Source organism: Melopsittacus undulatus, chromosome 2, assembly GCF_012275295.1.
Source record: "Melopsittacus undulatus isolate bMelUnd1 chromosome 2, bMelUnd1.mat.Z, whole genome shotgun sequence".
Classification (NCBI taxonomy): Eukaryota; Metazoa; Chordata; class Aves; order Psittaciformes; family Psittaculidae; genus Melopsittacus; species Melopsittacus undulatus.
Genome location: NC_047528.1, coordinates 109,054,720 through 109,076,942, shown reverse-complemented (window position 1 = coordinate 109,076,942; position 22,223 = coordinate 109,054,720). Strand labels below are relative to the sequence as shown.

Below are 22,223 nucleotides of genomic sequence, written 5' to 3'. Positions count from 1 at the left end.
TGTGGGTAGTCATTGCTAGCACAGGCTTCCTTCTGCTGGCACCGAGCTGCCACGTGAGGGCCAGATGCGACAGCTCCTGGCTCTCCAGCCTGGAGTCTTCCTAGTTCTTTATGCACATCATCAGTTCCACTTGTCTGAATTTGTGGAGCTCAGCCTCCTTTCTTCATTCTGTGAATTGGTAAGCAGAAAGATGCTGAAAAGTCGAAAGTGTTCGTTTCAACCCTCTGACTCACTAAGGAATTTTAATGTCTTTTTTCAAGAGCGGCCCACGTTTCTCAGGCGACCGATTAACCAAGTGGTGCTGGAGGAGGAGGCTGTGGATTTCCGGTGCCAGGTGCAGGGGGATCCCACACCCACAGTCCGGTGGAAGAAAGATGATGCAGACTTACCAAGAGGAAGGTGAGACCAACATTCATGTTCCCCACACTTTCAAATTCCAACTCTTGAGTAATGCTGGAATTGCTCCCTACTACTTATAGTTTGTTATTTGACATTACGGCCAAAATTTATTTCCCATAAAGTGGTCTTTGGCACCACAAAACCTGTTCCAGAGCCAGCTAAGTAGGGAAACCCAATCTGGGTTGAGTTGTCCAGATAATAGATTCCTCTGGAAGGAAGAAAAGTGATGCGTAGGTATTGTGAACAAATGGGTGTTCACTGAATTTGCTGGAGAAAGTAAAGATGTTTTAGGAATGTACTGGTGATAACAGCCTTCATAATAACATGCTGATACCAAAGGGAGAAAATTTGGCTGCAGAGTTGCAGAGCCGTTCCATTGCACTTAGCAGGATGAATTGGAAGCAGAGTGCTGTGGTAGGTTTTGTTGGCTTCTTGGCTCATATCTGTTAAGTCTTAGAGAGAAACCTTCCTCTTGAGGAATCAAAATACAAGGCTAGCAGAAGTGGAAAACAAAGTTGAAATCTGGAACAGGCCCCTTGTGTTCAAGAAAGATTCATTTAGTCTGGAACAAACGTGGAGAAAATTCCAAAGAAAGCAGGAGATGAGAGTCTGTCATAAAAGGATATTAAATTATCTTGGCTCCCTTTAGCTGACAGAACAGAGTTTGGTCCTTGATTTCTGGAACTTTTTCTAGTTTTGATGTTGAATCATTATTAGATTAAAAGATGTTAACACAGAAATAGGTCTGGCAACAGAGATTAGAACCCACCCAGGTCTGCATAACAAAACTGATCCTTCTGGCCCTGTGACACCTGATTCACTTTTGCACCATGCTTTTAATTTCAACGAGACAATTGATTGTTCTTTCTGACCAGGGAAAGACAAGGGTTGGTTATTCCTGGGATGTTGCCAGAGGAATTTGAAGAAAGGAGAAAAAAAAAATCTAAAACTTCTGTTCTTCAAACCAGTGCTTTAAACACTGGAGTTACATAGACTGGCTGTCAGTTGTTATTTCTGATCCTCCACTCATGATCTTAAGAAAAGAGTAGCTGCAATGGTGTTTTGTGTTGTTTAAAAATTACATAGCTGTTTTGCTAATTGTATTGGTAGATGTATATGCATGTAGTACATAGAATACTTTGAAGATCAGAATTCTGGATGGCAGGATGACTTTTTTCTCTTTGCTTGCCATTTAACCATGCATATGACTATAGTCATAGTAAATACATTGTGCTTCTGTGATTTGTTCTTACTGCTGTGCTACTTACATTGTTTTAAATCATGTCTGCTTCTAGGTCTTATAACAGAAGTAATAGATGATGAACCAACACTGCCTTTGATTAGGTTTAACTTCTTATTAGTTTTTTTCCAATGACTGTGTTCCTTTGTTTTCTTTTATATCTGTTTGTGAAAAACATAGTATTGTGGCCTTAGGGGTAATTTTTACTGTTCACTCTTGATGTATTTGTAAAGAAGAAATGTAATAGAATCATAGAAAGAGATTTCACTGGGCTTTTAACTAGAAGAAGAGAAGGTTCATCAGATACATTTTGGTCATAATCAACTTCAGACTCAGAAACTACACACAATGTTTTGCAGTGTTTTTACACTGCTGTTTAACATTTAGTTAACAGCGTTCCAGCATCTTAAAGCAGAATGTGAGGGTATGTCTTCATTTATCTCTGCTTCCCAGAGCATCAGAGGTAAAGAAGGGGCAAAGTTGCCAAATCTCACACTGGAGACCACCTCAGGTAATACAGGACTACGACTGCCCCTGCCCATGTAGCAAGTTATCACCACCTGAGCCACACTCTGGTAGAGTCCAACATACACTTAAAGAGCAAATACATCTGATGATCAACACTTTATGTTTACTTTTCTGAATTGTATTCATTTGTATAGCAAGGTATATCAGCAGAACCTTCACTGGCCAAAAAGTAGAAATTTCCGAACCATGCTGTATGGTGCTTAATCAAGGAAGATAAATTTGGAACAGCTAAAAGAAAAGCTATTATTTTTTTTTTCTGGATTTTTAATGGAAGAAAAGGAATCTGCTCAGATGTAGTCTAAACGTATAGATGAATGAGAAAATTATAATATAGCAATTTTATACATTAAGAAGAAAATTTCTTCTTAGAAAAAGTTTTTTCTTCCTTGACAAAGTGGGCAGAGTTTTATTTTCCTTTTTTTGAGGCAAAACCAAAATTAGCTTTATCTTCTGAGCTTCTGTATTATAAAGATCTGCAGTTAATATGAATTCCTCAAGGAATGTCCTTTTTAATTCTTTCTGTATACAGAAATTCTTCTGAGCATATCTGTGCAGCTGTTTGTCTTACAGTTTTCAATATCCATTTTCTTGTTTCTACACCTAATGATGTTCTTTGCACATCTGTCTGTTTTCATTCTGTTAATAATTTCCTATGGCTTCATCCCTAGATTGTGAGACAATTATAGTAGGTATCTGTTTCAACAATTAGTGCACATTTTCAAATGTGTCTGGTTTTAGTTCAGCTTTCAGAAGTGTCTAGTTCAGTGCTAGCAAAGTGGGATGAATTGAAATTGTATATGCATTTTGTTTCTGTGATTCTCCTGGTGAATGCCAGAATCAGTGATACTGCATCCATAGCCTTCAGAAATCCTTCTATGTTTTTCCATCTTCTTTCCTTTTAGCTTTTTTTAGTGACATATGTGAAAGCAAAGAGAAAAGTAATCACAGTAATTTCTGGTGACAAATATAAACAGTATTGCTGCACCGATTGGTGTGTTGAGTAATAATTGGAAAATAATTTCAGGCTGTTACAGTTTTAATTATAAAGGTCCCTGGTGAACTGTAAGCATCTCCAGTTGCAATTGGATTGAATGAGGGGGAAAAAAGCAGTTTCTAAAGGAATTATTATGTTTGAAAATATGACTATGAAAAAATTTTAATTTGGCCAATTTGTTGAAGTTTCTATGTAATTATCCAGAAATTTATGAATAACCATGCTTTAAAACTGAGAACAGATGGACATCAATTTATTCCGAAGGTGCAAGGCTTGATTCCAAATTTTAGCTATTTTGAATTGATGATATAAACTGACTATGATAGTCTATATTTTGAATTTAAAACCTTAAAAAGGTTCTTATAGTGGAAGTTTTTGAAATGCCTGTGAAAAAATAAGTCTCACTACCAGTCAAGGAAGTTACTTGTCCAACATCTTGTACACCTGACTTGAGATTTCAAATACTGTGGTATACACTATGGAGCTCTTCTGTGTATGGCTGGGCTGGAATTAAGGTGGTGATAAGAAGGACCAGTAGGAAACAGCTTTGTGACTTATGCTATTTTCATAGTCCTTTTACTATGAATTTACTAGACTTTCATTATGAATGAATTACATTCTTGAGGGTTGAAATTCTTTTTAGAGACTAAACCAACCCCAGCATATTAAAGCTCACTATTGACAATGTTGATACTACACCAACAGGGAAAACAAAGTACACTGCTAACTCTGGGGTGTGTAAAGCTTTTTTTCCTAGAAGCTGTTGATTTCAGATCAATGACCCAAGACTAAAATTCATTGTGAGTCAAGGGTAGAGACGCATGGGATATATTTTATTTTAGTTGCTCTAAAAATTCAGCATCATACCATAGCTTCCACAGTACACAAAGGCTAAGGAACAGTTAATCAAGTATAACACATATCAAACTACTGGAAGTGAACAGGGTATTGTGGGGTCACCAGTCCTACGCCTTTGGTTGAAATATTAGGTTCACTCTTTCATGCATGGAGTTTCTTTTCATTATAAGTGACACATGGAAATGGCACAAAAATTGTACTGAAGCAATTCAGACAATTGTGGCCATGTATAATGACCAGGACCTATTGAAAATTAAACAAAACTGGTCTTTAGACATTAAAGATTTTTTCCAGCCACATCTTCAGGTAGTTTTTGCTTTGATATCTGCTTGGCAGAAACAGAGATGATGTTTTCCTGCTAAGGAGCTGATGGTCTCCTGCGGGGAGAGGAACTCATTGTGGCCTGGATCAACTTCTGATTTGTCTGCTTTTTAGTCCTGGTAACAGGAAGAAAGTAATATTATTTGAGAGCCTCCAGTATGAAAGTGGTGTATCTGTGACTAGCAATTGAATCAAAATTTGAATAAGTTTTGTACAGTATTTCATGTCTTCAAATTTTCTAGCGAAGCTGAAGAGAGCAGCTGCATAGCCTGTAATTACATAGCAAGTAATATGGACTTTTTTATCTATTTTTTGGGGGGGGGAAGTGCAGAGATTTTCAATTGCAAGTTAAAATTTATGGCAACTGTAATAACTGTTCAAACCTCTTACATGGAAGAAGCTAACAGTGCCAGCTCTTTGGGAGAGTGAGGTTAGCTCAGCAAATGTATTTTCCAGTTGCCTTAAAAATGGCTGAGTAGCAGTCACATGGGCCTTTTTTTCTTTGCATTCCAGCTCAGAACAGCTGGTTTAGCTCAGTAAATACATCTTTAATGAAATTACAACCTGCTCTTGAAAGCTGCATTTACAGGCACTGTCTGATTAGAGGAACATTGTAGTAGAGATGAAAAGTGGCAACTGCACCAGCAGGAAGAGGTGTTTGTTCTACGCACCTCTTATGCAACATGAGCGTAGGCAGAGAACCAACAGTGTTGCTTCAGAGCGAAGATGGTGTGTAGTTTACACAAAATATATTGCTAAGTGTTAAGAGATTGTAGGTTCTTAAATGAAACAGAGCAGTGACACACAGCAATGAAAATCATAAACAGCACAGTAACCTTTCTTATTTACTAAAGATTAGGAATCTCTGTGGAAAATTATTTGGGAAAATGCATTCTTAATGCATAGACTTAACTGTATGTCAGCTCCAACAAAAGTCTGTGTAGGTGTTATTTTTTATGTCTGTGTCTTGCTGGTTTTAAAACTGGCCTCTTTGTGCCTGAAAAGTAATTGTATACACATAGCCTGTGCAGAAATACTGTCTGTCATACTTCTGATAGGTGTGCATTTTCTGTAATTACTATAATTTCTGTGCTTTCCTCCATAGCTTCTTGTGAGCTCAATACTAAGGGTAAATGATGAAGTTTAAAAAAATACATAGCTGTCTTCCAAAATCTTTGAAGTGGATTTAAATGCTACTGAAAGCAAACCTTATCCCAGTAAACTCAGAAAAGCTAGATTTTCTAAGAGTAGATAGAGATAGGGGCTGATAACCAGTGATGTTCTGCATTTGTATTTCTCCACTGTGGTGGGTTGAGCCTGGCTGGACACCAGGTGCCCATCAAATGCCACTTTATCCTTCCCACACCTCATCTGAGAAAATATAACAAAAGGTTTGTGAGTCAAGAATTGTGGTCAGTTCATCCCATATTGTCTCTGCCTCTCATTCCTCCTCAGGGCAGGACAGTTGGTAGGCATCTGGCATCTAACCAGGGTCAATCCACCACATCCATGGTCACAGGATAGCGCCTGTAAGCCAGAGAGACAGTAATTTTTAAGAATCAACACAATGCTACATAATTCTATTTGTATTCTGTAGATGGAAGAGTGAGGTATTTAACTACAGCCTCCTCTAGATACAACTAAGGGGAGAATGACCTTTCCATGAAATATGAGTTAATAACACTACAGCGCTGTGTGCTTTGGTATACCTAATCTCTGTGCAGATTGCAACAAAATGCAGTCTAATATGTATTGAAAATTAATTAAAGAGTGTGTTTGAGTTATGTAATTGATATAATCTTTGGTTACATCAGCAAATTTCTGTTGCAATTAATAACAATTAATGGTTTTAAATAAAGGGTCAGGGAAAAGGGCTGTTTTTCATATTAGCTCTATCACATGTACTATTCATCACCTCTGGTTAGATCTAGTATGATTTGCATGCCTATCTTTTGTTTCCTAAGTGAAAGCATCAAGGAGAGATTAAGTCCCTTTATGAGGAGCATAGGGGAGAAGATTGGATGAACTTAATAGCTTGTCAAAAAGAGACAGTGAAAGAAGGAGGTTTAATATGCCATTTGTATTCTTACTTACATCTGGAGGGAGTAGAGGTTGTTTTCAGAGGATGTTGTTATCTTGGGTTTAATGCAGCACATGTCTGGCACAGGGCAAACAGCAGCAGTACTTGCAGAGAATCCATGTAGCCTAACTGAACACAGGGAGATCTCATTGGAGTGCAGTAAGCCTATTTTTAGCTGTTATGTTGAATCATTTGAGAAAACTACTTCTGTAAAGCCGGAGATATCCTTTAGAGATAGAGAGGTGAAGAGGGGTAAAAGAGAAGCAGAGATTGGTTGTTTTTTCTCTATACAGTGTCAAGGTGATGTAGCCCAGTGCTGGTGGGGTACCCCCTTCTGTTGGTCTTTTGGTTGAGAATGCCTCTTCTCTGATTGGTATTTTGAGTGTTAGTAATCCCTTCCTGTTCTGTAAGTGAAAACAATATTCCTTACAGTTTTCTGAGGAATGCATAGCCAAAAGAAAGTGTAAATTAGAGTATTTTTTTAATGTTTTAAATTCATCAAGGCATTGCATTGAAGCATGTCCTGTAAATGCATTGTCCCACAGTTACCCCAGAGGTTTACAGTCTAACCCAGTGTTATCTGCCATTCAGTTTGCATGAAATATTAAATGCTGTGAGCAAAATGTTAGATGTGTGGCTCTGCTGGACTGATCAGCAGAGAAATGGTTAATAACATTGACATTTAAATTGGCTTCATGTTAAGTGTCAGTCCTCACTACAGAGCTGAAGAAGAGCTATTGTTTCAGGCAGTCTGTTTGCAGATGCATGAAAACAGTCTCCAGTTGGTTACATAAGGGTCAAGGTTGGGCAAATAGCTTTACAACTCCACGGACAGCAACCGTAAAGGAATTGTGTCCTGCCTACATGTTTTCTCTTTATGCTGTGTGAACCTCTGGTGATCTATGAAGTGATGACTAGCAGTGCACTTGAAATAGGATTGTTTTATTTTTTAATTCTAGCTTATTTAACATCCTAAAATTGTTACATTTCAGGAAATTAATGAAGCCACTAGCAGAGTTCTGAAACAGAATTCAACACCAGTAGTAGTAGCCTCAAACATGGATTTCTGTGAATTTTCTACTCACAGAATCACTTAATTCTACTTAATGTAGAATTTCACTCAAAATACTCATTGTAGTGCTTACAAAGCAGAGTATATGAAGTAAAAGCTTAGTAATCACATAGTTTATACACTGTATTTATGAGTTTCACAATATTGAGATAGCCTGCTTTCTTAAAAAGTATAAGGCTATCAAGCAGTTTAAGCTCACTATGATCAGTTTATTAACTATTAAAACTGCAGAATGAAAATGTGAATACAGTTAACTATGCAGTTTTTCTGTAAAACCCACAGGAAAGCAGGGAGAAGGAAGCTGGTAGTTATGTTCAAGTGGGACTAAAATTCAAGAGCTCTGAGCATCATTGATGCTACTGGAATGGCTGGCCTGCAGGGATTTCTTCTGCTGTAACACATTCCATCCCTTCATGAGATACAAAAGTTTTCATCTCAGTTAAAAACAAGCAAAAACTGTCTGTTAAAAGTTAAAGGGTTAAAGTTTTAACCCTAAGATCTACCTTCCAGTTCCTATTGGTAAGTCCTGTTCTGAGCATTACTTAACAATAGCAAAATGTACTTTTTAATAGTATAACTTCTGGCTCAACCGCAGTGTTGAAGGCACTTTCATTAAAACACGAACATGACTTAATCTTTAATTAGCACTTCAAGGCTGGTTACCGATTTGAAATACAGATTAGAAGATATTCAGTTCTCTGACAAATTTATCAGAATCATTTATCATGCTTAATCATAGAATCATTAGGGTTGGAAAAGAGCTTAAGATCATCTAAGGCAAATAATAATAGACAGGCCAACACTAATTCTGTCTATTTCAAACTACTCAATCTGTGTGCTCATGTTACAAAAAAGAATGCATTAAGCCATATTTAGTGAGTGCAAGATGCCACTCTGAGCTCGGACTTTCTTGCTGTATCCCAGCCCTTGCAGTATCCTTTCAATTTTAAACAAAAAGATGGACAAATCCCAGTGTTTTGCTTTTCTTTAACTTCAGTGGCATGTGCTGAGCAAGTAACCCTGAGAATCGAGGGTGCTTTTCTAACAGATGAATTTATGTCATAGGCATTAATAATGCAAATCTCCCCAAGTGCCTGACAAATGTGTCTCATCTGTGAGGGAAGGGACTACTTCTGGTGATAGGAGGATATGTCTCCATGCCAAGTCATTACATGGTCTCTTAGCTCATACTTCCACTGATGTCCTAGTTTTTGAAATGTGGAGCTCTGTCTCGAACTCAAATCAAATCAGAAGCCCATTTTGGATAATTATCATGTGGTAATTCTGTGAGTACTTCTCTGTTCAGACAGAGATGTAGAGGTAGAACACGCAGCCTGCATCAGTTTAGAGTTTACTGAGTCACTGATTTCCAAACATGTGCTTTGTTCTTAACTTATGCCTGTTTCCAAATTATTTCAAAGCAAATGAAAAAGCAGTCTTAATTTTTCTTCCTTGTCTCTCTCCTGGGTGCACAGCTACTGATTTTGTGAGGCACTAGTTACGTGCCATCACATATGGATGTTTGCATGTGAGAGTAGTACTGACAGTGCAATGCTTCCAGAGAAGTTGTAAACCGCTATTTCCTTTAACATAGGTATGGTTTCACAGTGTTGGCCCAATGACTGTTGTATACATCTTTGATGAGATTTAGGCCATTCCATGGAATTTAGGCCATGTTATGGAATGCCTTGATTTAAGGTACAGTGCAGTGTGGGTTTGTATTTTCTGTTAAGGCAGTCAAGAGTGTCCACTATAAAAAATTACAAGTAATCTGCAGATCACAGCCCATAAAAGATTTTGGACTAATGCAGAGCCCACTTTCAGTATATTATAAAAGTATCAAAATAGTCAATCAATTATACAAACCTGTATCAGTTATTTTTCTGGTTTGTTGGCATAAGATCAGTGAACCATTTCATATGACTGCTTGTACGTATGCCTTGCACAAAGAAATTCAGGGCAATGTCACATTGCTTCATACCTTTCTCTGAAATGAATGGTGTAGCCAAAGAATAAATGGGAATCTGAACGTGTAGATGTGAGTGGCAGACATCCTGTCAGCACCTTGCGGATAGCTCCTGGTAGCTCAATTTGTCATAGCTCTAAGCAGTGTATTAGAGCCACCCTGCAAGAAGCAGCCTTGATTTTAGGGCTACAACAGAGTAATTTGAGACCAGTGCATGCAAATATATACATCTCCCTGTTGCTGATTCAGGTTTTGGTAGTGAGAGATAAACAGAGACTCCTTTATCTTTGCCTCAGAAAGCTATCACTCACATGGGTTTGTGCTCCTTTATTCTTCCACTTATCAATGCATGGAATGGAAGTGGAAAAAAAACCCACCCTTTCTTATAAGGAAGCTGGCAGTAGGGCTGACTGCATCACTGATGGGAATGCAGGTGGAGGCCCTCTGTTCTTCTTCTGGATCACACAAGGCTGAAGCAGGTAACTGAGCTCATGCTTCCTGTCTCACTGCAGTTCCTCTCTGGCTCCCTCCATCTGGCACAGGGTCTAGGAGCCAGTGAAAAGCTGTGGCACTATACTGGGAGCTGAAGTGCCAGCACCACAAAAGAGAAGTGGAGACAGAAGCTTAAGCCTCCTTAACTACCTCCTGTTTACTCTGGTTTTGGCCGGTAGCATCTCTCTGTTTGGACTCCCTAATCATTTATGTTGTGAGTAATCTTGGAGCTTTGTGCCTGTTTTGCAAAACTGCCTGGCAAGCAGGCAAAGGAAAACAGAGCAAAGTCATTTTTGTGCCATCTCTAAAAAAAAAGAAAGCCTGCAAAACCCATATACAAAGATTATTAATTTATTTACATATTTTAAAGTAACATTTTAGGAGAAAATAGGGGCCTGGTATAAATTGATGTACATTTTATTGAAGCCAGTTTGCAACAGTTAAGATGCGATGTTTTTCTCTTGTAAATTCCTGTAGCAAGAAATACGACTTTTTGAGTTGGATTTGTTAAATTCAGTAATCCCTTCTCACAGCTTTAAAATACACTGATGAAGCAAGTACTTTCTTGTATTACCAGTTGGACCTACTTGGATATCTAGGAATTTGATGACTCCAGCTGTAGACACAGTTTTGCTACCTGTGCATGTGAAAGATAAAGAGGTGCATGTTTTTTTATGCATAGCTGCATGCACATTTTAACTGGAAATGCAGGGGTTCTGTGAAGCACTCAGTAAAATGTATACCAAATGCAAAGCAGCACATTGCTAAATCTATCTAAATTACTGAAATTTATCTTTTTGTTATTTGATAGCCATGGAAGAGTGGTGACTGAGTATGGACAGATCACTTTTGAACGGGGGGGTGTGGGGGATGTGTGGAAATTATAACTGTGACAAAACCAGTTCAATTCAAGAGCATTCTTAGATGCTTAAGCCAACACATGAATCCAACCTCAGGATATTAATTTGTGGTCCTTAAAAACAGTTAATGTGTTTTGTTGTTTGTGTTATTTGGTTGAGCAGATGGCAATGGTTTTGACACAATTCAGTTTTTTTATTTTTCCTCTTTTCTTGCAAAAAGACAAGGCTCTTTTTCCCACTTTGTCACAGCTGGTTACCAATCAATCTCAATTCACGGTACAGTGATGATAGCACATGTTGTTCAGGGGCCAAATCTGATTGGGTTGCATTTTCAGCAGTGTTTCATACGAAAAAAATTGTGTCTGTATGGCAGTGACTGTCAGCATACTATTGTACAACTGTCATTAATCAAAACCAGCAATAATGAATGCATTCATATGTGCCAGAAACTGCCAGATTTCACTCAAAATCACCCAATTTCTGTTAGAATTTCCTCACCAGCAGTGTTTTCTCATCTGCTTGTTGTCTCTCTTTTTTCCTTTCCAGTTCCCTGCCCACCCTTTCCTTCTCGGTTAATTAAAAGCAGACCTGCTCTAACCATTATTGGTAGAACAGGAATTATGTAACGTGGTGCCCAAAAGTGGCTGGTTTATATCCAAGGCTGTTTGAAAGACTTCTCCCAGCTCAGTCTGATGGCTGAAGTCTGAGCTGAACCAAAAGGTTAAGCACCTCCAAATATTTAGCAAAGAGAAGTACTTAAAATCAGTTAGATGGCCATAAACATGTGGAACTGGTGTCTGACGCCCTGTGTTTTTTACTGAATGTTGGCATTAATTGGCTAGGAGTCAGCAATATTTGGGCAATGTGTCAGAAGGTGTTTCTTGACACTGAACATACTCTAAAGGCATTACCTTCTTAGTGCACTGGCAGCGTTTAGGACCAACTTAACCAGTAAACCCTGGTTTTCTGCCATTCCATCATCAGTCCAGGAGTCTGGTAATTGGGATTAGCAATCAGAGAGGCCCTGATCCTGATTCCCAAGTGTTCAGTAGCACTAATTTAGATGAGAGTGAATGTCTCCACAAACTCAGGTAGAAGCATCTTGCTTCTAAAGATGCTCCTCTTCAAAAGAGAGGAGACAAGAAACTCTTCAAAATGGATGTTTGAGAAACTGAAAACATATTCAGGCTTCACTCCCTGTTACTTCACAGTCCCTTTCTCACACAAGCCCCTTGTGCTGCTGTGGACCAGGCTAAAAGCCAGTTTCCTTCCTGCTTCATCTGTCAAACCTCTTCACCGAACCGTGGTGAGTTCTGGGGACAGTGTGGGTGGAACAGATGACTGAGGGGCAGTGTTTCAATACTTTAGCACAGCAGATGGTTATAATGCCCCATGGGTCCATCTATGTATGAATCTAATTGCTAGACGCCATGTTCTGTCAGGGTGGTCCAATATCCCAGTATGGCCTTGTTGGAGAAGCAAACCAGGAGATCTGGACCTGTCCTAGAAGTAATTGATAACTGGCCTGAAATAATGACATGTTTACACCACCCTCTGTTTCACGGCCCAATGGGAAGATGATGGCTGTACCCAGCTCTGCGTCCTGGCATGCCATGCAGCCTTTGCACAATGTGCATGATTGGCAGGTGCAGACATAAAGGCTGCCGAAGCCTCCAAGGCAGCTGGCTGGCATGCCAGCACCAGCACCAGCACATTGGTGACATGAAGAAGAGCGAGTCAGCTGCAGCCCAACAACAGACTGGAGGGCCCTGTCCCAGGCTGCCTGCATCCCAGTTCAAGCAAGCACTCAGGTTCAGTCCCACTGCCCTTCTAGTTTTCTCTCAGCAGTGGTAAATGAGACACAATGATGTTATTTGTCCCAAAGAAAAGCGATGAAATCAATGGCTAATTGTTGCCCAGGTTTATAACTGTGATTCCTATATCCAGCTCGTGTTTATATTACAACAGATCTTAGTTTTCTCATCTTACAGGAGCTGAATGCAACGTTATATTTCTAGTCCCCTAAGGCTGGCCTCATGTCAAGAAAATAACCATATTTTCTTGCTGCAATTCTATGGTCGCCCAAGGCAAATAACTGCTCCATCATTGTGGGGTACTGTTGTCATATTCTTGAGATTTTTAAGGGAGGCAATTTGCCTTTTCTGTCATATGAAAACAGTGATTTCTATTTGCCATTGACTAGTGCAGCACAGCATGCAAAATGACAGAATTTGTGAGCAGGCAAAAAGAAATGTTCCTCAAATGCATATAGCTATTGAATGTAGTTGTAATAGATCTGTACTGCTCCAGACACTGCACAGTAAGTTCTCCAGTGTTCTCCCCTATCCCCTTCAATGTCACTACACTAGCAAAAAAAGTTGTCCCTAAACGTTTGCCATGGCATGTATTTATTCTTCACCTTGGCATGTCTCTTATTTGTTAGTTAAACCTGAGGTACTGCATTTACATGTGGTTAAATGTAACTCCTAACAAAAAGGTATTATATGTGTTTGTGCTTATCTCTGACAAAATGGTTGACCTCAATTTGGTCTTTCTAAATGTTTTTGTTTTGCTAATGAATTGCATGGACTTAGTGAATATGGAATTATGTATTGTGGTGAGTGTGAAAAAGATGTCTTGACTTGTCTTTATTCTTAGAATAGCTACTAATGCTCTAATTGATGTTGTGAGCTTTAATTAGACATAACAGAACTTTAAATGTTTCAACTTACAGTATCCTTTGAGTTAAGATGCTTTAAAGTCTGTTACCACACAGTGCTCTCTCTACAAATCTATCCTACAGGAACCAACAGCAATGTGCATTATGTACACAGAAATTAGGTTCAGATTCTCAAAGCATTAAAAAATAATCATAGAGGCTCACAACATTCCTGTAACTAGCTGCTTTGCATTCTTATTCATCAAAACATTTAAGGGTGCTCTTCCATATGATTTCAGTATGTTTGCTCAACAAGTCTACAAGGTCTTTATTGTATAACATAGAGAAGGTAAATTAGTTCTTCTGAAGTTATGTCATAAGTGTGTATACAGGAAGAAAGAGTACTGACATCTCCTGCAGTCTAAGATATCTCTTTAGTTTCATATTCAATTTCACTGTTTAATGCATGAGAACCTGAAGGTAACTCTAGGTCCAAGGTGACTTGAAGTATCATGGGCTTATTATGTCTAGAAGAAATGTTGCTGAAACTAATTTTATAAGAAAGTATTTCAAGAGTAAATTATCAGTGCTGAACACCAGGGTTTTCCTGATCTGGAAGCCAAAGAAATTTCATACAAGACGAAGTCTCCCATTGACATTAATGAGCTTTGGATCAGAGCCTACAATAGGTTGTTAGAGCCTAAAGTGTAAGCATCACTTGTGCAGGATAATAACAGTTTAACTGAAAATATTTTTCTAGGTGTAAGCACTCTAAATGCCTCAAGAATGAATGTTCACTGCATGCTGAAGTACTTTGTATTATTTCAAGTTTTATACATCTTCATAGTTTTAGAACTATTATGGCAATAGCAACAACAAAAAAAAACCCAAAAAAACCCCAGACAAAGCGTAACTGAATTATTTCTGATTTATTTTAAGAAAGAGAAAATGTCATTGTCCACCCTTAATGAACCATTTTGTGAAATTGATAAATCTCCTTTTATGTTCCTCTTCAATAAATGTCACCTTCCAGAGCTTAAATATATTTTTTATTGTTTGTAATCGTGTCGTGTCAGGTCCTGCCAACATGTTCGCAGTGTCCCTGTGGGGTTGCTGCTGTAGAGAAAAACTATATATAAAGGGAAATTTCCAAATCAGCAAAAGGTGAAAAGCAGAGCTCACATAGTTAAAGGCATGATAAACCTGAGCTGTCATGTATTGATAACTGATGTCTGATAGCTTAATTTTATCTTATTGCTCTAGATCAAGGACAAAGTGAATGATATTATTAATAAAGCCCTAATACTGAGTGAACATAGCAATACTAATTTTATGTAAAGTTTTTAACTAATGCAGAGTGCAATAAAAATGTCATGAAGATTAATGCTTGGTGGAATTATCTAATGCTAGATAATAATTTATCTTCCAAAGTTGGCTCCAGGATAGATTCAGACTGGCATGTTCCAGGTGAGAGTTTTTGTTCATTAATGCTGTCCAGAGAGAGAGTTCTCATTCTTTTTCTGTAATGCAGGTATGACATCAAAGATGACTATACTTTGCGTATTAAGAAGGCCATGAGCACAGATGAAGGAACCTACACATGCATTGCAGAGAATCGAGTTGGAAAAGTGGAAGCTTCTGCTACCCTTACTGTGCGAGGTGAGTGTTTTCATGGAGGGAGGGAATGTCCCCTATATGGATAAATTGCTTTCTGATGAAATGGGCCATGTCCTTACCTGGCGTTGTTTGGATTTCACATACCCTTTGCAGTTGCTGGTACTGCACTGATTTACAACAAAGGTGAAATCCTGGTCGTGTTTATGTTTCAGGCAAAATCTGAACTGACTTCAGTAGGATAGAATCTCCCTGCAGTTAAAGAGCTGTTCCAATGTTGTTGTTTTTTATTGAACAGATGCATATATATGCATAAGCAAGCACTATATAACTGTGGCCATAGACATTAATATGTGAGCCATCAGCTTAGGGTATTCTTTCTCTAGTAAGTATAAAGAATATAGTAAGAAACCATGTTTATTAATGGCAAACATAATGCAGATGTGTTTATGTGACTAGCTCTGCCATAATTAAACTCTCTACCATTACTCTTTATCTGAAAGATAAACCCTAGCCAAAGGAAAAGAAAATTCTAATTAAATTTTGTAAGTATTACAAGGTAAAGACTAACCTATTCTCTTCTAAAATATTCTTGGTCTCTGATATCCACTCATTGTTTATGTGCTGCTCTTTGATGTGGTAAGGAGGTTTTAAGACCAGCAGAATAATGAGTTGCCAAGATGTCTTTTGTGGCAGTAGATATAGACATGCTAAAGATTACGGGGAGAGAAAAAGTTTCTAGGCTAATGTTTCCATATGAGTAAATAAAATATAATAGTTATTACTTTATTGCAAAAGATAAGCAGCAATTTGGCACAATGGATATCATGCAGACACTATTTCACAGTTTAGTGGTGCATGCTGATGGTTTTCAGTAGAGCTGTGAAAGGTTAATAAAAACATTTTTAGCTTTATCTGTCCTCCTCTTTTCATACACATTAAATCAAATGTTCAAAGTCTCAATGGATTGCTTTATTAGAACTGGGGTCAACTGACCCAAGAGGCCAGCTTCCATTTCCATCCATTTAATGCATGGACACAGTTCAGTTTAATTTGCTGAATTCAAAGGGAAAAAAAAAAAAGAACAAAGTGTCTTTGCTAGGGGGAAGATGTTAGTATATAACAAAGAAAAGAGATTATTGTGATAATCCATCTCCTAAAATATCACCTCATTGTTCACTTTAGACAATCAGTGATAATGCAGCTCTTTCCATTTTAAGCTGAAGAAATGGGTTTACCTGCTATATGCTTGTGTAAGAGATTGTTCTTCCATTTTGTATTATAAGAAAAATAGTCACTACAGGGAGCTCCCAGATATACTCTCACTTTGTTTTGTCACAGGCACAATCATGGTATCCGACAAACCTGGCAACCAATTCACTGGGCTTTATACGCTCCTAGACCTGTGTCTACTTTATACATATTGGAGCCAGCCTTTCAGATTTGCTACCGAGAGTTGTGATATAAACAATGGCTAGAACCAAGCAAAAAAAAATCCTTTGAAATCACTGAAGCTTGAACTTGATGAAATTAAGGTGGAAAAAACCTGAGGAAATATATAATTTAATCGATTTTCCTCCAGTAAAAGCAGGTTTTCATTATCTTGGGTATTCTCCCCCCACCACCACCGCCCCAGGTTTCTCATTTACAGTCAAATAGATAGTGTTTATCCAACACAAAGGAAGCCACAATATTATAAGCATATTAAATGTTCAGAATATGACAGAAGATGAGAAGAAACAAGACATTCAATAGAGAAAGCTATTACTCTGAATTTTCTGAAAACAAAGGACTGGGCAAACTCACATTAACTTTAATAGGACCACAAACAACAGTCTTTTTAGTTAAAGGAAGCCTTTATTATAAATTCTTAAACTTTTGCCAGTTTTGTCTGAAACCACTTTTACCATGCAGAAGAGCAAAACCACATAGCATTGCAGAATGTACTTTGAGGGCGCCTCGCTCCTTGCAGGTGTTGTGTAGTTACTGCTGTAAACCTGGCAACAACAGCATAATCCTTTGCTCCTTCATGCATGGCTCCATCTTTTCAAATCCAAGGAATGATGATGCAGTCAGGAAGTTTGTGTTACAGAGTCACAAACAACAGAATTTGAATTCTGTGACTGAGCCTTCATGCCCTCTCTTGGAAAGATGCATATCACCCTTATTCCTCATCTCTCTGCAGAAGGAATAAGTCCATAATACCAAAAGCCAGAAAGTCTTCAAATAGATGATGGGATTATAAAGGGCAGCAGGCTTGAGATAGTTAAACAAAGTGGATATTGCGAAGTACAGATAAAGCCATAGAAAGGCTGAAAAATAACAATGTCCTTGCATACCGTGTTACCTTTGTATCTACATATATTGCATTTTGCCCTAGCCTGCACATAAGCATGTAGAGCTGGTAAACCTCTTAAAAAGAAAAAGAGGGGAAAAAAACGCCTGTGCTGTTGCTCAGAATTTTGTAGCTATTTCTGCTGCTGAAATAAGGGAAGTTTTGCCTACACAGTTACAACCTGGAGTCAATTTTATGTCCAAATTTTCAGCTCTTCTGGAAGGGGATGTCTTTATTAACAGAGGGACTGACAGGCCTCTTCCACAGCACAAGTATAATGAAGGGCTGTTGCTATAATCAAGAAATCAACTTGTTGCAGCACCAGCAGCAGCTTTCAATCTTTATATCAGCCTGAAACAGTATTAAACTGTCGATCATTTAGCAGCAATGTTTTTAGGAAGTAGAAGTTATCTAAGCAGTGATTTGGGAAGTTCTGGCTTGAAATCCCTGCGGCCATTTCAGCCTATTTGTTATATTTTCATCAGCACTGTCAGTGAGGAAAAAGCAGTGTGCTGTAAACTTTCACGCCCTTTATTGAATGAGAAAAACTGTCCTGGGCTTTCTGTAGCCCTTATTGCTGTACTGACTGGTCATGCTTAAAATTCAATTGGTATTTGACTCAGAAAGCAAACACCTTGCATTTACTGGCATGACATTTGGCAGTCTGAGGCTTAAATTGATGTGTTCATCTTGGTCCAAAAGTTTGTGCTAATGCAATGCAATTTTTCTTTTATCAGGCATTAACAATGATACTTGATGATGGCATGTGAAGATAATAAAAATGCTTCTCAGAGAATGGTTCCAGTCAGCTTGTTTAGATGCTATGCTCAAGTAAATGTGATAATAGTGGCACGTGACTAAACAACAACAGTAAACATTGTACTTAGGCTGTCATTTGAGGGGTTAGCAATCATGGTAGTATCCATAGTAGAAGGTAACATTACACGTCATGCATTCTGACAGATATTCTTTTCTTTTTTTAATTTCTTTTTTATGTTCTCACTACACCATTGTAATGTCAACAGCTCGCCCCGTTGGTAAGTAACCATCCTTCTATCCATTTTAGCATGGCTTCATGCAATGCTTCATCTTTCATTTGCAACAGCATTTAACTGGCTGAAATTAGCAGCCAGTGCCTTATAGTTTTAACTGTCTAACCCCAGGCAAGTGATTTTGACTGACAAAGTGCTATTTCCAAACTTTGTGTTTTCTGCTGTGTCATGTATAAATGCATTTGCCTAATCACCAATAAATACCAATCAGCTAAACAGGGTGGGTGTGATGATACCTAGCCAAAATCACTCATTCAGCTGCTTTTAACAGTCTCTTTAAGGGCCTGGTATAAAAGCCATTGAAATCAACAGAGAGGCTTATTTTGACTTCCGTGAGCTTCTACCAGGCCCTACACAATCAGCTCATTATGCTTTTATTGCATAGCAGTAAAAGCACAGGCTTTGCATGTCCTGTCTTACTTGTATCTTTCAAAGAGTTTTGAAATGAAGCAGTCTCAAAATTGAAGAGGGGATGGAGTGGATATCTGTGCTTGTTATGAAAGCTCATCATTGCTTTTTTGTCTTTGGTCATCTTGGAGTGCATTCCGGAATGCACTGTATAGGATGTAGACTGTTTGCAATAACAAGTCTGGAGGAACACAACCCCTGGATTTTTAATTTTCACACTGAAGATTTTACTTTTTTATTCCTATGCCTTTTAAATTACTTCTGAAGATTTATAAAAGTATGACAACATAATGGAAAATTCGCGACTGTCAGTAGCTGAAATTCACTTTTGGTGTTCAGAAATATCCTGAACAGATTATCTCATTTTCTTTCATGGATGTTTCCTCTGTGCCTATATGAATTTTCTAGATAATTTAACTGCTCTTCTGATTTCTGTAGTTTCTGTTTAGATGTATCTTTTAGAATAATAATAAGGTTACTCTGATCTGTTTGGATTAGCGTGAGAAATCTGTACTGGGTTTTATGGAGATTGCTGAGAGGTTTGGTATTTATTTAGGCAGAACCTTTGTTAGGTTTTGACTAAAGTTCCTGAGTTTCCACTTTTCACAGCTCTTTATTGTTATGAGTTTGGAGGAAGAAATTTTGGAAAAATTTAAAGGTAAAATCCAGGTCAGGCCTCTCTTTCAAGAACTAGTGTGATCCCATGCTTATTAACTTGCTTGGACTAGCATACATAGAACCAAGCCAAGTACCTCTGCAGTCACAGCATAGCTTATTGACATCTGGAGAGTTCCCTGTGCAGAATGGAAGGTCACTGTTCTCTAGTTGGGATTTTGATAGCAAGCTTTAAGCCCCAGTCACTACTGTATTACTCTGGCATTATGCTAGTTCTCAAGACCTTAATTCCCAGGAGATGTAACAGTGTAAACCTGGAGTAAACTCGGGAAATTTTCCTTTGCTTAGAAACTCTAGTGTGAATTCTACCTGCTTTTCTAACCCTATCTATGTGCATTTGGACAATGTCTTGTAATGTAAATCTCTCAGAGAGAGGGGGGTTTATGGCTTGTTCTTCATTCCCTAAGAAAATGCTGCAGGTTTAAAAGTATTTTACTTCTAGATATTTTTCTCACTTTGCTCACTCTTAAAAGAAAGGCAAGAAGAAACATTACAAAGTAGAGACTTTCAGGCTCTGTGAAAGCCACATAAAACAGATGAAAATGGTAGGTTTTGGCAATGTTAATGATATCTCATTTCTGAATGCTGATTCTTTTTTCAAGACCTTTCATTGAGTCATTCATGATTCCATTTCCAAAGCTTATACAGAAGCTCCTGGTCTCAAGTCCTTATGTGCAGGTTTATGGTCCACTTGTGTGACCATTCTGTTGTCAGTTTGGCATATTCCCTACCTATGCTATTTTATATTGTTGCAAGAGAGCATCTGGTACAAAGAAAATCCTTCTTTTACATGGCTTATTCAGGAAACAAATTAGAATGGTTGATCTTAAAATAATTATTATATGAGCATATGGTCTTTATCAAACTCTTTAATTGAGTGATTATCTTTGTGAGTTGTGAAAAGATTGTTAAGTAAGTAAGTCCAACCCTGAAGATATTTAACATATAGAACTACTGTACCAGTATGTGTGTAATTGCCATGTATAAGCAGATCAGTTTCTTTAGATCACTTTCATCTGTTCCTGTGCCTGCAGAAAAGGCAATGTTGTCCATACAGTGTTTATAATTTTCTTGTTTTCTGCTTAAGGACCTGAAATAAAACTGATCTCTACAGTTCATATCTCTGTTTCATTCAAAGAGTAGGCAAAGCAGGCAGCTACCTATCCTGGGTTTTGAAAATTTAAAGCCCATTAAGTCAAAACAAAGTAACTTCCCTCTCTGCCACCAGTTTTCCACTGAGAAGCCCAAGCAATCTTCTGTTAAAAATGGCATTTGACAAGAATGGTGAGTCAAATCCTGTTGCATCTGTTTCTTGTTCAGGAAGTTTACCAGAATGCAGAGCAAAAATACCTCTCCTTAGAGAAAGGTAGCTACGGCGAACACTACTCAATGCTAGTAAGCTAGCAGCTCTCAAGGAGGCTGCTGTGTTAAGGAAAGTATACTTATTTAATCATATATATATGTTAAACTGCAGGGAAGCAGTTTCAAAGTTTATATTCTTTTGTAACACCTGAGACTTTTATAGGTGCCTCTACCTTTCATCACTACCTCCAACTCAAAGCAGACAGGTTTTGTCTTTGTTGCGTTTTAAACAAGACCAAACCATTTTCTTGCAATGGCTTGTCACTGAAGAATAGAGAAACTTATTTTTAATGTTCCAGGATTGCAATACTTGTTGCAAATGGAACAACTTTAATTTTCTATTCAGTTTTTCCTGTTTCAAATATTTATATTCTGTTACTTGGGACATTTTTATTTAAATTTCAGCTTGAGTGGAAAATTCAGGAGTGAAATTACCAATGGGCATGTTCGGTTCAAGCAGTTATTAACATATGGTACATACTACACAGACAAAACGAAGTATGATTCTGCCCGAGGTGGATGGCAGCTGGTGAATTTAACAGCTCTATGCCAGATTACTCATCATGTTTGGATTTGCTGCTAGGCATAAATGTGTTACCCATTTCTAAAATAGATGTTCTCTTATTTATAACCTTTTGAAAAGATTTCTGACAGGATTTACACCAGATGGGTTTAGGAAACAAGATATTTATCCCTTTTTAGACCATTTTAACTCATTAGATGGATTTTCCAGATGAGCAAGTCAGTGGGGTTTTTTTGTACTTTTGCATTCTGCTGTGTTTCTTATGGCAGTTGGATGGGGAAATAGCTGCTAAAGGCAGCGCAAAAGGTGGGAGGAGCAAAAGTTTCATATAGGCCCACTGAAAGTAGCACGGACCTTTTTTTCAACAGCAGTTGTTAAACTGCTTGGAGAAGGGAGACCTGAAGTTCAAATAAAAGATCTATGAAGATCTGTCTGATGTTTCAGTTACCTTTTTACTAATCATCCAAGAAGTCATTCAGATGACAGAGTACTCAGTTTTCAAATTGATTTCAACTACATCCAAGTGAAAATACAATTCTGTACATTTCAGTTTCCTTGCAGTATGTCAGGTTTACTTAGTTTAGTGTCATTTGTTATGACTTCTCTTCCCAGAAAGAAGCAGCATGCAGCAAATAGCAATACTTTTGCCACATGGATAGGAATTAAGTATTTGGAATTCACTAAGGAGAATCTCCCGCTAATGGGAGACCAACCAAGCTACAAAAACTTCACTTCCCTCCCATGTTAAAGAAGAGAGAAACAAATAAGACACATGCTGTGAATTT

General features: G+C 38.0%; 1 protein-coding gene across 5 annotated transcripts in view; it reads left to right on the top strand.

Moving 5' to 3' along the window:
• The window catches only part of ROBO2 (roundabout guidance receptor 2), a 400,731-nt gene that overhangs the window by 267,734 nt on the left and 110,774 nt on the right, over nt 1-22,223 (top strand). For all 5 annotated transcript variants that reach the window (XM_031046916.2, XM_031046914.2, XM_034073045.1 and 2 more), the window contains exons 4-6: nt 261-399; nt 15,001-15,128; nt 18,444-18,455. In XM_031046916.2, coding sequence (XP_030902776.2) covers nt 261-399; nt 15,001-15,128; nt 18,444-18,455 — 279 coding nt within the window. The remainder of the gene's footprint in view (nt 1-260; nt 400-15,000; nt 15,129-18,443; nt 18,456-22,223) is intronic.